At 44.9% G+C, this 14,009-nt stretch overlaps 1 protein-coding gene across 1 annotated transcript in view; it reads right to left on the bottom strand.

Moving 5' to 3' along the window:
- The window catches only part of TBCA (tubulin folding cofactor A), a 69,378-nt gene extending 63,804 nt beyond the window's left edge, over positions 1–5,574 (bottom strand). Inside the window, exon 1 of the mRNA XM_084833388.1 lies at positions 5,406–5,574. Within this exon, the coding sequence (XP_084689514.1) occupies positions 5,406–5,458 (53 nt within the window). The 5' untranslated portion in view covers positions 5,459–5,574. The remainder of the gene's footprint in view (positions 1–5,405) is intronic.
- Positions 5,575–14,009: the final 8,435 nt, after the last annotated feature.

Here is a 14,009-nt window from a genome sequence, read left to right as displayed (position 1 = left end):
CTCCCAAACATCTTCAGCTGAATTGTATAGTCAATTCAACTCCTTTCAGGTGATTCGGAGGAGTTGCAGGCGATTAAGCGACTGGGTCAACAACTAGAACACAGATGGTTAAAGTCTCACTGCCAGTATTAACACAGATAAAGAATCATCTTCAGGCTAATACTGTGGCAGTGATGGCAGCAAAAAAATTCTACTTCACCACCACCACCAGTGCATCCACACAATCCTGGCCAGCTGAGTTGTTTCAGGTGGTGAAAAATCTTGTGGACCAGGTGCTGGGACTCTCTCTCAAAGGCTTCCTGTGACCAATTTGCAATGCATTTTGCAGGTTGCTCATATTCACACTAAACTGGATGCTATAATTATAACAGAATCAGAGAGTGTAGTGACTACTATATAGTCTAGTCAACTTGATAACAAGATTTTTTGATCCTCTGTTAAAAGGTGAGTGAACAAAGGAAGGTAATCATATTCTTTGCTGGCTCTAATCCTGTCCAGGTGATCCCCACCAGGCTTCTTCTTTCCCTATTAACCATTAGCTTTGTTCACTGCTACATTTGGTAATGGTGGCTGTTACTGACCCCCCCAATATCACACTTGTCACCTAGGGGTGACCACATTGGTCAGCTTGCAAAACCAGCATACACTTCTGAGCCCAATTCAAAGTGCTGTTATTAACATTTAGAGCTCTAAACATTTGGGACCAAGTTATATAAAGGACTGCCTTCACCCACATCACCCTGTCCACACATCAAAATCTGCTTACAAAGTCTGGGTTGTGTGCCCATCTATAAGATCAGTTAGGTTATGAGGCACACAGGACAGGGGCTTCTCTGTGGTGGCTCCTCAGCTTCAGAACACCCCCTGGATGGAGTTGCAGATTGAGTAGTGAGGGACAAGTGTGTTTGCCCATAATGCTAAGCCAATATTTGTTTTAACTCTGGTTTGTTGAACAAACCAGAGTTTGTTCTGAGCCAATCTTGCAAACAAGCCAAGTAGTCATGGCTTGTTCAGCCAATTCCTGGCTTGCTTTCCCATCACCACTTCTGCCAGTAGACAGATGGTATCCCAAATGCCTTAGCAGCAGTAAAGGATTGGCACAGGTTCACCACACCACCAACCCATTTACCATTGGTCAGCTGCACAAACATGGCATGGAACTCTCCTCAGCGATGTCTGGCAGCTGTTAACAAAAGAAAAACAAGCTTACCTCTCCCCCCCCCCCCCGCCGCCCCTTTCCTGGGCATGCCCCAAAGAGTCATGATTCAGGTGTTGGTTAACCCTTTCCTACCACCGCAAATGGTAACGGAAAAGTGTTATAGCACAGAGTGACAGCTGCACACACCCTTGATTTTAACATAATATATTACCCACCCATCAGAGATGACATAGAAGAGGAGATTCTTAAGATTGATTTCCCCTTCCCAAACAGCAGAGGTCAGGTGGTATTTAACAAACTGGGCTCCCACAGTTACGTATAATAGCTCCCCAGGGGCAGCCCCCCCCTCCCCCGTTTGCTCAGTGTTGTGATAAGTACCTAGCTGATACTAGCTAAGTGCCTTGAGGAATTACCCAGCAATAGAACTGGGAAAACATTCAACTGGTCAGGAGAGGCCAATAATCAATCCTTTATATCAACCCCTCTGACAATTTATCATTTTGCATGGATGTAACAATCAGGGTATTCAGCTTAGACTAAAGTTGTGCTTTCAACATGCAATACTTAGTAGAAGTTATTAAAGTATACATAGGTCCCTTAAAGCTTTTTCTTTCTATGCAAAACAGCAGCAAAAAGCATAGGGGTATAGAGAGCCAGCATGGTGTAGTGGCTAGAGTGCTGGACTGGGAGTCGGGAGATCCGGGTTCTAGTCCCCACTCGGCCATGGAAGCTCACTGGGTGACTTTGGGCCAGTCACATACTCTCAGCCCAACCTACCTCACAGGGTTGTTGTTGTGAGGATAAAATGGAGGAGGAGGAGGATTATGTACGCCACCTTGAGTTCCTTGGAGGAAAAAAGGCGGGATATAAATGTAATAAATAAATAAATAGGGGTAAAACTAGATAAGGAAGGAGTTGGATACAGAAATAATACTGTTGCCAGGGAAAATGAGGAGTTCAGGGGAAAAGCAAGCAAGAGTAGTGTAGCCTGAGGAGTGGTCCTGTTCTTGCCTCATCTCTCTGTGGATTGTTGACAGGATTGGGCAGGGACAGAAGCAAATCAAGAATAAGCCAGGATTCCAGGTTCAAACATAATGACAAACCATGGTTAAAGCAAGCCCCAATTCATAAACCTTCAAACCACGGTGTGACAAAACTGCTCCTCTCTTCACCCAGCCTATGGTTCCTCAAGAAGGGAGGGGGTCACCTTTGCTTCTGCCTAGGCAGGTTGTTCCCACCCATCTCAGGCTTCCATCTTTTACCACCTTTTATACTCCTTTTTCTCTTGGAGTATAACTGTGTGAGTTGTGCCCTTTTTTTAACTTCTACTTAGGTTAAGTATACATAGCATGATGAGGACTTCAGTACAGTCTCAATGAAAAGAATCAAAATAATTTAGATTACTATAAAACATTGAACTTTGCAGGATTTCTTGAATATCCTTTTTCTTAGTTACTACATACATTAACCTCTTAACCTAAGCTAAGCTAAACTAAGGCCTAAAACCACTAACCACCACTCTCTGTCCCCAGGAGATGTTTTATCTAAGAGATCCCTCCCTTTCTCATCTATCCTCAAACTGCCTCCTTTTACCCACTCTAACTCGTTCCAGCACCCCTTCCCATGAACATTCTCACTGACCAATCACATGGCCACAGGCACTCAGCCACTCACACTGTTCCATACATTCTCACACACCCACCACACAACCTCCAATGCATGTGGAAGCTATAAATCCGTAACACTGTGTTTAAAAAAATAAAAGTACGGGGTGGTTCTGCCACACATGGCTTTATATTATTACAGTTACATCCTGCCATTTTTCCTTTTGCAAGGAACCCAAGGCAGCTCGCATGGTCCTCCACCTCACATAGCCTTTTATCCTCCTCACATGGTCCTTTATACTCACAGTCACCTTGTGAAGTAGGTAAGGCTGAGAATCAGTAACTGGCCCAAAGCCATCCAATGAGCTTCGTGGCAGAGTGGGGACTAGAACCTGGATCTCCTGACTCCCAGTCCAACACTCTAACCACTATACCACACTGATTCTATAACTGGGACTGTGCTGCCAAAAACTAAACCAAGGCTTGTAGCATAATGTGAGTTCAGACAATCAACAAACCACAAATACCTTAAACAAATGCTGGCTTAGCATTATGAGTGTAACATTTAAATGAGCCTTAAACATTTTAAGGCTGCTTTTGACCAACCTGCAAATAACTCCTGTACTTAAGAACAACTGTCTATCAGCTTTCTTCCTTAGGTATTGCCAGCATATTGCGGTCTTGAATCTTACTATTCTTGTAATGAACATTGCCTTGGGACAACATGGCCCTAAAATGTGGCTTATAAATTCCTTAAAAACATAAATATAATTATTAAAAGTTGAGGGACACTAACTTATGTTCTAGGTTTCTCAAATTCTATAGCATAATACTCTTAAAATAAAAGGACACATGCCAGCCCTAAGAAAATACTAGTTACTATTTTATAACCAAAACTACTTGAGCAGCATCAAGTTGGTTTGGTGGAGTCAGGTGCCTTTGCACAGGTGGAAGCATGTACCCGTGGATCCAGGGCAGCAAATGGATTGCCCATTTGCTTTTTCCCAGAGACAGTCACTCATTACAACTAGCCTGCAACCAGTTTTCAGAAGGACTACAATTAGAAACCTAGCAGTCTGAACCAAGGCAGAGGGATCTGAGCAGTACATGAGCAAGAACTCAATCAGTATCTTGTACACTTCAGAAATGTGGTTATCATATCAAAATATCAAAGCTGAATCCCCTCTCTATTACTGGTATAGAAGAGAGGTTGCAGTTAGTGATTGCCGTTCATTGCTATCTTGGATGAGATTTCGAAGAACAGAGATTTCCATTACTTTTCTATGGAGCTGCAATAGTGTGAAATGAGGGACAGGACAAGATGCCTCTGTTAACACTCCCCGGCATTCACCTGGGCACATAATGCTCAAGAGTAATCCAGACTGTTTACCCCTAACATGCTTTAAGTACCTTTATATTTACACATTAAGATAAAGCCACGGCACATGTGCATGTACATCACTTGGTCTTATGTTCTGTTTCACACATGTAAGTGACCTCTGTCAACTAGTGACTATGTAACCAAAAAGCAGTGAGAAAAGGTTGGACTTTGTCACCTGGTGCACATTTGTGAATCAATCTACCTTTGTAGATTGAGCTCCAATTTGCATTGTTAACTGTGGGCAAAGATTCAGCAATAGTAGTTATTCTCTGTTAAGTAACCCAGATCAAAGGGGTTCATTCTTGAGCAAACATTCCTATTTGCTCCAGAGTTCACACACCACAACACATTACTTTAAGCCAGATTAATCACTTTGGGGTAGCAAACACCGCTGGTTCTGTATACACAATCAATAACTCAATTTACATCTTCACTCTGAAAGGAATATGCATTTAAGGCAGGGATAGGCAACCTGGTTCCCTCCAGTTGTTTTAAACTACAACTCCCACAAACCCTGACCTTGATCATGCTGGCTGGGGCTTAAGGGAGTTGTAATCCAATACATCTGGAAGCCTTCAGGTTGCCTGCCCTTGTTTTAAGGCAATGCTTCATATCTAAGGTGTTAGGAATCAAGCCAGCTTGGAAGCCACAGCACTGGCTTAGAGATTGTGCTTCCTAATCCTACACATAACCAGAAGTATATGCAAGTATGTGGTAGCTGTGAGGGGGAAAGCATCTCACACACTCAGTTTCATTGCAATTTATCTATGCTGAAATTAGCCCCTGGTTTATGGAAGTTGTAGTCCAAGTCAAATACTAAAAAGGAGTGGGGAGCCTGTGTAGTGGGGAGAAGGCTAGAGTAGGCTCCCTCGTCCTACTCCACCCGGCCATGAAACCCATTGGATGATCCTGGCCCAGGCAACAATCTAGCCCACCTCACAGGATTGTTGTAGAGGTGAAATGGGTAGAATGCGCCGTTCTTCTGGCCTCCTCGGACGACGAATGAGGTGAAACACACCCACACCATTACACGCATATCATACTGGCCTGGAGTTGGTCCCCCCTTTCCCAACCAACATAACGACGACACAGCAGCACGGCCAGTCATGAGGCGGCCCACGGCAGGGCCCCTGGACAGCTCCTCCACCCTCTCACACCTTGGGTAACGGCAACCCGCCTCCCTGCCCCAGGCTCCCCTACCCAGGCGCAGCCCGAGGACGGGCGCACAAGGCAGTCAAGGCCCGGACTCTCGGATACTCACCGCTTGACTACGCCCGTTTTGATTTTGATCTGCCTGACGCGAGGGTCTGCCATGGCGCTAACTCCGACGACGAGGGAGACGCTCGCGAGCGGCGCGGACGAAACGGCGACGGCGGAGGAGAAACCCCCGCGACCCGCGCCTCACGCAGTACACAAAAGCCCTCGCGCATGCGCGAAACCCACACGCCAAACGCGCCTCGCCTTCCTCCGAACGTGAACTCCGCCTCCAAGCGGACTGTACCACTGAGGAAGGGGTGACAAGAAGAACTCAAGGAGGGGACAGTAAAAGGCGGAGCGTGGGGAGATTTCTTTCCGATGGAACTGGCCCGTCGCTTCAGCTCTCGTCCTGTCTGTACGGCGGGAGAGGCCAGCGTCCCTGCTGCTGCGTCCCCACAAATGTGCCCGTGCAAAGTTGCGGGAGAGCTCACTGCTGCCGAAAGCAAAGAATCGCGTTATTTAACGCGTGCTTCCGACGCCACCTAATACGAACTCCAACTTAGGGCGCAATCCTCTGAATGTTCAGGCAGGGACAAAGTCCTACAGCTCCCGGCATTCCCCAGCCAGCAGGGTTGCGCCCTAAGGAAAATGTGTTCGTTCCCTTCTGCTCTGTACTGTTCTGACTTTAATAATCTTGTCGCTGCCTACATTGCAGGTCAGCACAGTAAGGGTTGCCACCCCACTTTTTTTTCTTTTTCTTTTTTTTTAAGGATTGCAACTTAATTTCCAAAAACATTGGGCTGTTACCAAAGTCCCAGTGGTGGCGTAGTATATTTTGCAGTGCAGGCACTCATCATGACAGCCTCGATAGCCATCCTCCCAAAGAAAGTCAAAAAATGTAGGCAGCTGTGTTGATCCATATCAACAAACCAGTTCTAGGAGTTTTGATCAGGTCTTTATTGCCCATTCAAGACCAAGCTCCTTCCCCAAAAATACTTTGCATTACAACAGGGATAGCACACCATAATATATTGTTTATTTATTTATTTATTGCATTTATACCCCGCCTTTTTTCCTCTTGCAAGGAACCCAAGGCGGCTTACATTCTCCTCCTCCTCTCCATTTTATCCTCACAACAACAACCCTGTGAGGTGGGTTGGGCTGAGAGTCTGTGACTGGCCCAAAGTCACCCAGTGAGCTTCCATGGCCGAGTGGGGCTAGAACCCGGATCTCCCAGGTCCTAGTCCAACACTCTTGCCACTACACCACACTGGCTCTCCACAACTGGCTTGTTGTTGACAAGATCCAAGCTCTCCCCCCCCCCACACACACACACTAAGTTAAAAGGAAACAGGGAAGAAGGAGGGGGGGGTTGGCAGATGACATTATTGCCCCTGCTGATCAGAAAAGACCAGGTGCTTTGTCCCTCTGAGCCTTGACTCCACTACAAGAGCCTAAATACTCTGGAAATACATTCTATGGTTTATTCCAGGTGATGGGAATAATCCAACAACTGGAAACCCTACTCTCAAAAATGATCCTTGACATATTATTTTCCCAGTGGCAGCAAGACAAAATGGCAGTATATGCCCTGCACTTCTCTTCTTGTTTACAATAAATCTTCCACTGAATTAAATCAACATGTCCTTGATTAAACCTACAGATGCCAAGAAACAGAGAGAGAGAAAAGCAAGTAATAATGGGTAGGTTCAAACCACTCAAATACCTCTCCTTGGCAGCAGGAAAGACTCCACCCCCACCCCCCCAAAAAACCTGGTGCCTGTCTCTCTTCCTGAAGTGCTGGAGTAAGTTTTAATGGAGGGTTTATGAGGGGAATCTATTCTGGTTTTGCTAAGGGGACTGTAGGAAGAAGTCAGGAAAGAATTTTCCTGAAATCTCAGCTCACTGCTCTGGTGGCTCTGTGTTTGACATAGAGATGAAGGCACACTTTCAGTTATATATCGAACCCTGGTGTGTGCCTATGGCCAGGTATATTGAAAGGCAGTGAGATCAGCAAGGAAAAAATATTGCACTGCCTCTAGTCAATTGTCCATATGCCGACTAGTGGAGCTTTTTAGGGTTGTCCCTGGGCCTTTTACATTCTGGCCCTAAGGACACTATGGAACAATCTGAGGCCTGCTGTAATGCTTTGGCAAGGCACTTCGAGAATAAAATCTCTTCCATCCACTGGGACTTAAACTCCAGTATTACTGCAGGTGAATCTGGTGAGGCATCCAGAGAACAGTCTTGTCCAGTTTTCTTAGATGAGTTTCAGTTGGTACAGCTCGAGGACGAGGACAAGGTGCTTGGACAGGTTCGTGCAACCACTTCCATATTGGATCCTTGCCCCTCTTGGCTAATAAAAACCAGCAGGGAGGGAACAGCTGGCTGGGCTAGGGAGGTGATTAATGCCTCCTTGCAAGAGGGAGTAGTCCTGGGCGGTGGTGAGACAACTCCTGAAGAAATCTTCCCTAGACCTGGAAAACCTTAATAATTATTGGCTGGTTGCAAATGTTCCATTCCTGGGCAAGGTCCTTGAGCGAGTGGTTGCCAACCAGTTCCAGACACTCTTGGCTGAGACCGATTATCTGGATCCATTTCAATCTGGGTTCAGGCCAGGTTTTGGCACAGAAACAGCCTTGGTCGCCCTGTATGATGACCTATGTTGGGAGAAAGACAGGGGCCGTGTGACCCTGATAATTCTCCTTGATCTCTCAGCAACTTTTGATACCATTGACCATGGTATCCTTTGGGGACAGCTCTCTGAGGTGGGAGTGGGAGGCACTGCATTGCAGTGGTTTCACTCCTACTTGGAGGGTCGGCTCCAGAAGGTGGTGCTTGAGGAACACTGCTCGGCCCCATGGATTCTCCAATATGGGGTTCCACAGGGATCAGTTTTGTCCCCCATGCTGCTCAACATCTACATGAAACCGGAGTTTTGGAGTGCGTTGTCATTAGTACGCTGATGACACGCAGCTCTGTTTCTCCTTTTCATTTTCTTCAGGAGAGGCTGTGGATGTCCTGAATCATGCCTGGTTGCAACAATGGACTAGATGAGGGCTAATAAACTGAAGCTCAGTCCAGACAAGACTGAGATGCTGTTGGTGGTGGTGGGGGTTCTTCTGACTGGATGGAGGGTGCTCAACCTGTTCTGGATGGGCTTGCACTCCCCCTGAAGGAGCAGGTCTGTAGCTTGGGGGCCCTCCTGGAGCCAACTTTGTCACTTGAGGCTCAGGTGGCCTCAGTGGCACGGAGTGCCTTCCACCACCTTCAGTTGGTAGCCCAGCTATGCCCCTATCTGGACAGAGATAACCTGGCTTCAATTGTCTATGCTCTACTAACCTCCAAGTTAGATTACTGCAATACACTCTACATGGGGCTGGCTTTGAAGTCAGTTTGGAAGCTGCAGCTCGTGCAAAATGCACTAGCCAGATTGATAATGGGGACCAGAAGGTCTGAACATATAGGATCGACTCTGGCCCACTTGCACTGGCTGCCTATACACTTCTGAGCTCAATTCAAGGTGCTGGTTTTAACCTATAAAGTCCTACATGGCTTGGGACCGCAAAACCTGATGCCATGTCTCTCCCCAAATGAACCCACCCATACACTACATTCAGCATCTAAGGTCCTCCTCCAAGGGAAGCTCGGAAGGTGGCAACGAGGAAGAGGGCCTTCTCAGTGGTGGCCCCCCATCTGTAGAATGAGCTCCCCAATGAGGTCTGCCTGGCCCCAACATTATTATCTTTTTGGCACCAGGTTAAGACCTATCTCTTTTCCCAGGCATTTGGCAACACATGATGAGTTTTAATCAGTCCTGGATGTGTCTTTAGTTATGACTGGCAGTTCAAAGTTGTTTGTAGTTATATGTTGCTTGTGTATATTGTCTGTGTGCTTTTATGTAAATGGATTTTAAACTTTTCATATTGTATTTAATATTTTAACTTCTGTAAACCGCCCAGAGAGCTTCGGCTATGGGGCAGTATAGAAATGTAATAAGTTATTATATAAGGTAGCTGGAAACTTACTAGTGGAGCTGGTGGCTCTGATTTCAGTGGGGCTGTGAATTCATTTGGGGGTGAGGGTTCAGCACCTTGAATAGCTCCTTTAGAGTCCTGGCCGAATCTCAGAGTGGATTCACAGCCCCACCGAAATAGAAGCCACCAGCCTTGACTGAAACTTACTATGAACTCCTCTTTCCTGAATCAAAGTACAGTGTAAGAAATTTACAGCTTGCCTGTAGACACAACAGTGGCCACTTGTACTGGATAACACAAGTTATGATGCAGGTATAAGGTTCCTGCCCTCACATGCACCTTAAACGCATTAGTTATGATAGGTTATGGTAGGGTCAGATAACCCAGGTTTTGTCTGCAATAATTTAAAAAACAACATGATGCATCCAGACCATCATTGCTATGTACGAAGCAGCCATCAAAGGGAAAATGAATTGAAGTTACACATCCCTTATGGCTATTGTTTCCTCGCCTCTCTGTTACTTCTCCCTTCTTAGGCATATGCAGTGTATGAGGTTCTTCCCCAGCCTCCCCTTCTCCTTGGTTCCTTCTTACCCAAACACCTTGCTTCTCCTAACCCACTGGTATCTACACCCGTTTTCCCTCATGGCCCAGCTTCTCTGTACATTGCTTACTCTGTCCCCTTCCTTCAGTCACCCTCTCCCAGTCCTTTACCTCCTTTGCTTTCTGGGCCCTCTTTTCACTCATTTTCCCAGTTCTCAGCCCCATTGTTGTTATCACCCATCTTTACCAACAGAATACAATCTCTGCTCTCTACCTTCCACTTCAGTAGTTAGAATGTTCATGAACATACCATGACCTTGCAATGATTAAGGAAGGGGGCTTGCAGGCAACAGAGACAGCCAGATTTTATCATATTGTTTAGTCTTCCTCCAGAGGGACATTTCTGCAGGCATTTACCCTCCACAGCTGTCAGGGCTTTCTCTGAACAATTCATTTGTAATATATTTTAAGCATTTTAATTAATGTTTCCCCTTAGACTTTTGGGAATATTCTTGGGAAGCCTATAAATAAACAAACAAACAAAGATCAGAAGCCAGTTTAGCTCAAATATTTGGCTTTAATTCAGCATAATCAACTGAAATATGAGCACTCTGCAGGGTAAATGGGTTCTAGATTGGATTGTTTACAGTTTTGTTTAATGTTCTTGCTAAAATACTTTTTTCTCTCAACATGACTTTGTAAAGAAAGCTCCAGGGGAGCGGGGCAGAAATCACAGCCCAGATTTTTTTTTTTAAGTGTAAATTCATGGAATATTTTAGACATTTATGAATGCCATGGGCCATGTGTTATGAATTATGTGTAACCTTTATTTAAAGCTTGTGACTTATTTACAGTGCAATTCTGTCCATAACTACTCAGAAGTAAGACCTATTATGTTTGGTAGGGCTTACTCCCAGATAGATGTGTGTAGGACTGCAGTCTTACCAATTTGCATGTGCCGCTATTTGTTTAGTAGAGGTACTGGGAAAGACATGTAGCTAAAGACATTCCTTAGCACAGTCTGGCAGTTTTACAGCCTCATCAGTTTTAGATATTTTTTTCTAGTCTCTGAGCTGAATTATTTATTTATATATCCCCTTTCTACCAGTGCACTCAAATATCAGTTTCTTAGAGGTCATAAATACTATCTGTGCAGTTTAAGTATTGTATTTTTCTGTTTATGATAAAGTAATAATTTCAAATGTTTTTAAGGAGACATCACCAACCTGATTATTTTTTGGATACAGTTTTCCTTTACTCACATTAAACTTTTCAGACATAACATACAAAGATCAACAAAAATCTACTCATGTAAATTTCTCCATGATGTGGCTGAGCCTACCATTTAGTCAGCACAGGTCATGAGTGAATTAAGGTTTGCTAGCCATAGGGGTTTGAACAATGCAAAACAAGAGCCACTTAAGGTTTTAATGCTGGGTGCCCATGGGCGCTAATGTGCCTGCAGACATCTCTCTTGATGCCTGCTGAGTTCCCTACCTCTCCTGATTTTTTTATTTTATTTCTTAAGATTAAGAAAAATAACTGGGAAACTGGCATGCTGCAAATGGAAGTGCCACCGTCAAATGCTATCTTTATTTGGGTTCAAAAGAATGGTTTTGTATTTTGGAACTCAGAGCCCGACCTCTGCCTTGTCCTTAGGTTCTTGGGCAAATTATTTTTCTTTTAGTCCAACCAGCTTGCCTTCTGGGAAATTACTGGCAATTTTACCACTGTGACAGCCATTTTATGAATGGGAAAGTCCTCTGTGGCAGCCATTTTCTGAGAGTGCCCACAACACTCTCTAAATGCCAAATGTTCCCACTGACCCAAAAAGGTTGGGGGAACCCCTGGCCAAGGCAGTTGAATTCAGGGATGAGTCTCTGATAGAAAATTATGTAGGTGGGAACTGTTAATAAAAGCCTGAAAATTCCTAATTTAGTAAAATTGTGTTTACGATATGGATTATTTAGGAGGGATTAGTTGTCTGGTTCTAGTCTGATACAAACTGAAAACTAAGTTATGTTAAGCTTGTCCAATCCAAAAGGGTTGTGTAGAATGCACAATACTTTACACTACAAATACTACAATACAAAACATCATACCAAAGAATACTGCCATGTCTGTATCATCAGATGTTTAATATATAACCTCTGACAATTAAACAAAAAAAAAAACTTTATTACACTCTGCCATGTTTGGCCTATTCTTCTACCTGTACTCAAGGGGTATTTCCAGACAGAGGGCTCCTACTGCTAGCAAACAGAAGGCATTGTGTAGGTGCTCCAATCTTTTCTTCTTAATGGGTTTTTTGCAGTAAGAGAAGAGATGGAAGAAGTGGGAAAATATGGGAGGGTTACTAGTGGAAGATGACAATAAAATTTTGTGAATGAGGCAGGGTGATTGCACCGTAAAAGCCTCATCTAGATGCACCCATAGTGTTTTTAACGTATGGGAAAATTCAGGCATATGAACCCCACCTATATTTTTAAGTGTTAGCACCACACTTGTTTAATTGTATTAGCCCATACAGAGTCAATTAACACAACTGGCTTTTCAGAAGAAGATTATCTCTTCTGTAACGTCCTGGTGGGTGATCATGCTTCGTTTATTGCATGAATATCTCAAGTACTTTTTCTGTTCTGTGTAAGCATTGTGAGACTTTTAAAATATGGAGGGAGCAATCCTATGGCTGCTAGACAGTAGCTGGACGGCTATAGGATATCTGGTTTTCCAGAAACTGACCTTGGAGCCCACACTCCGAGATCGGTTCCTGGAGAACCAACCTCCCACCACTTCTGCGCTGCCTCCGAGGCAGCGCAGAACAGCCCTGTACTCCACACTCACAAGAGGAGTGCAGAGTGGCCAAAATGGGGCATTCCTGGAGGGCGTTCCAGGGCGGGGAGGGCAGAAATGCCTCTACGACACATCCAGTGTGTTGTACAGCAGCCTCTTCCCCTGTTCTGCCCTCCCATGGCTAGACAGCCACAATCAGCTGTCTAGCCAAAAATGCAGGGCAGGAGAAGCGCAGAGGGAAGAATCCCCTCCGTGCTTCTCCTACCCTGCATTGGATAGGCGGTTGCCTCTGACTTCGGAGGCAGCCTCCTATCTGGATAGGATTGCACCCTAAAGGTGCAATCCTATGCATGTTTAGACAAAAAGAATCCTACAGTTCCCAGGATGCCCCAGTCAGCCATGCTGGGGGATGCTGGCTGAGGGATGCTAGGAGTTGTAGACTGTTTTCTGTCTAAAAATGCATAGGATTGCACCCTTACTTATAGAAATGTTTACATATAATGGCTTAGATCCTGAGTTAAGTGACAGAAGGAAGTTAATGGAAGGAGATTTTTCTCCCTCTCTCACAATGCTTAAACCCCAGGATCATCCAATGAAGCTGAATGACGGGAGATTCAGGATATACAAAAGGAAATACTTCTTCACACAGCGCACTGTTGAACTATGGAATTTGCTACCACTTGATGTAGTCATTGCCACCAATTTGGATGGCTTTAAAAGGGGATTAGACAAATTCATGAAGGATAAAGCTATCAATGGCTACTAGTCATGATGGCTATATATTTCCTCCAGCATCAGAGACAGTATGCCCATGCATACCAGTTGCAGGTTATCATGAGCAGGAGGGCATTGATGCACTCATGTCCTTTTGTGGGCTTCCCATTAGCATTTGGTTGGCCACTGTAGGACCAGAATGCTGGACTAGATAAGCCTTTGACCTGATCCAGCACAGCTCTTCTTATGTTATTATAGAAAATTCCCATGCCTTCCTCCCCTCTATAGCTTCCTGTCCATGAGCAGCTCCCACATGGCTGGGAGATTATTTAGATGATCGAATCATATCAGCGGGGACCACTTATGTAGGTCTTTCCCATGGAACCAACACTGCTCCAGAGTAGTGTAGTGATAAATTTTGAAGTGCGAGCACTCATCACAGTCCCCATAACCATTCTCCCAAAGGGAGGCTGCTGTGTTAGACGTTATCAACAAACCAGTTCAGTGGTTTTCATCTCCACTGGAAGCACGTCTTTTGTAAAGCTATTCTTAGTTGCCTGTTCAAGACCAAGCACCCCCAAAGTACTTTGCATTGTAACAGGGATAGCTCATAACAATTTATTGTTGCTGGGAATATCCAT

Source organism: Heloderma suspectum, chromosome 2, assembly GCF_057233095.1.
Source record: "Heloderma suspectum isolate Gila_16-S chromosome 2, 16-S_ref, whole genome shotgun sequence".
NCBI lineage: Eukaryota > Metazoa > Chordata > Lepidosauria > Squamata > Helodermatidae > Heloderma > Heloderma suspectum.
The sequence above is the reverse complement of the archived record's forward strand: the minus strand, read 5'-3'. Positions and strand labels throughout refer to the sequence as shown.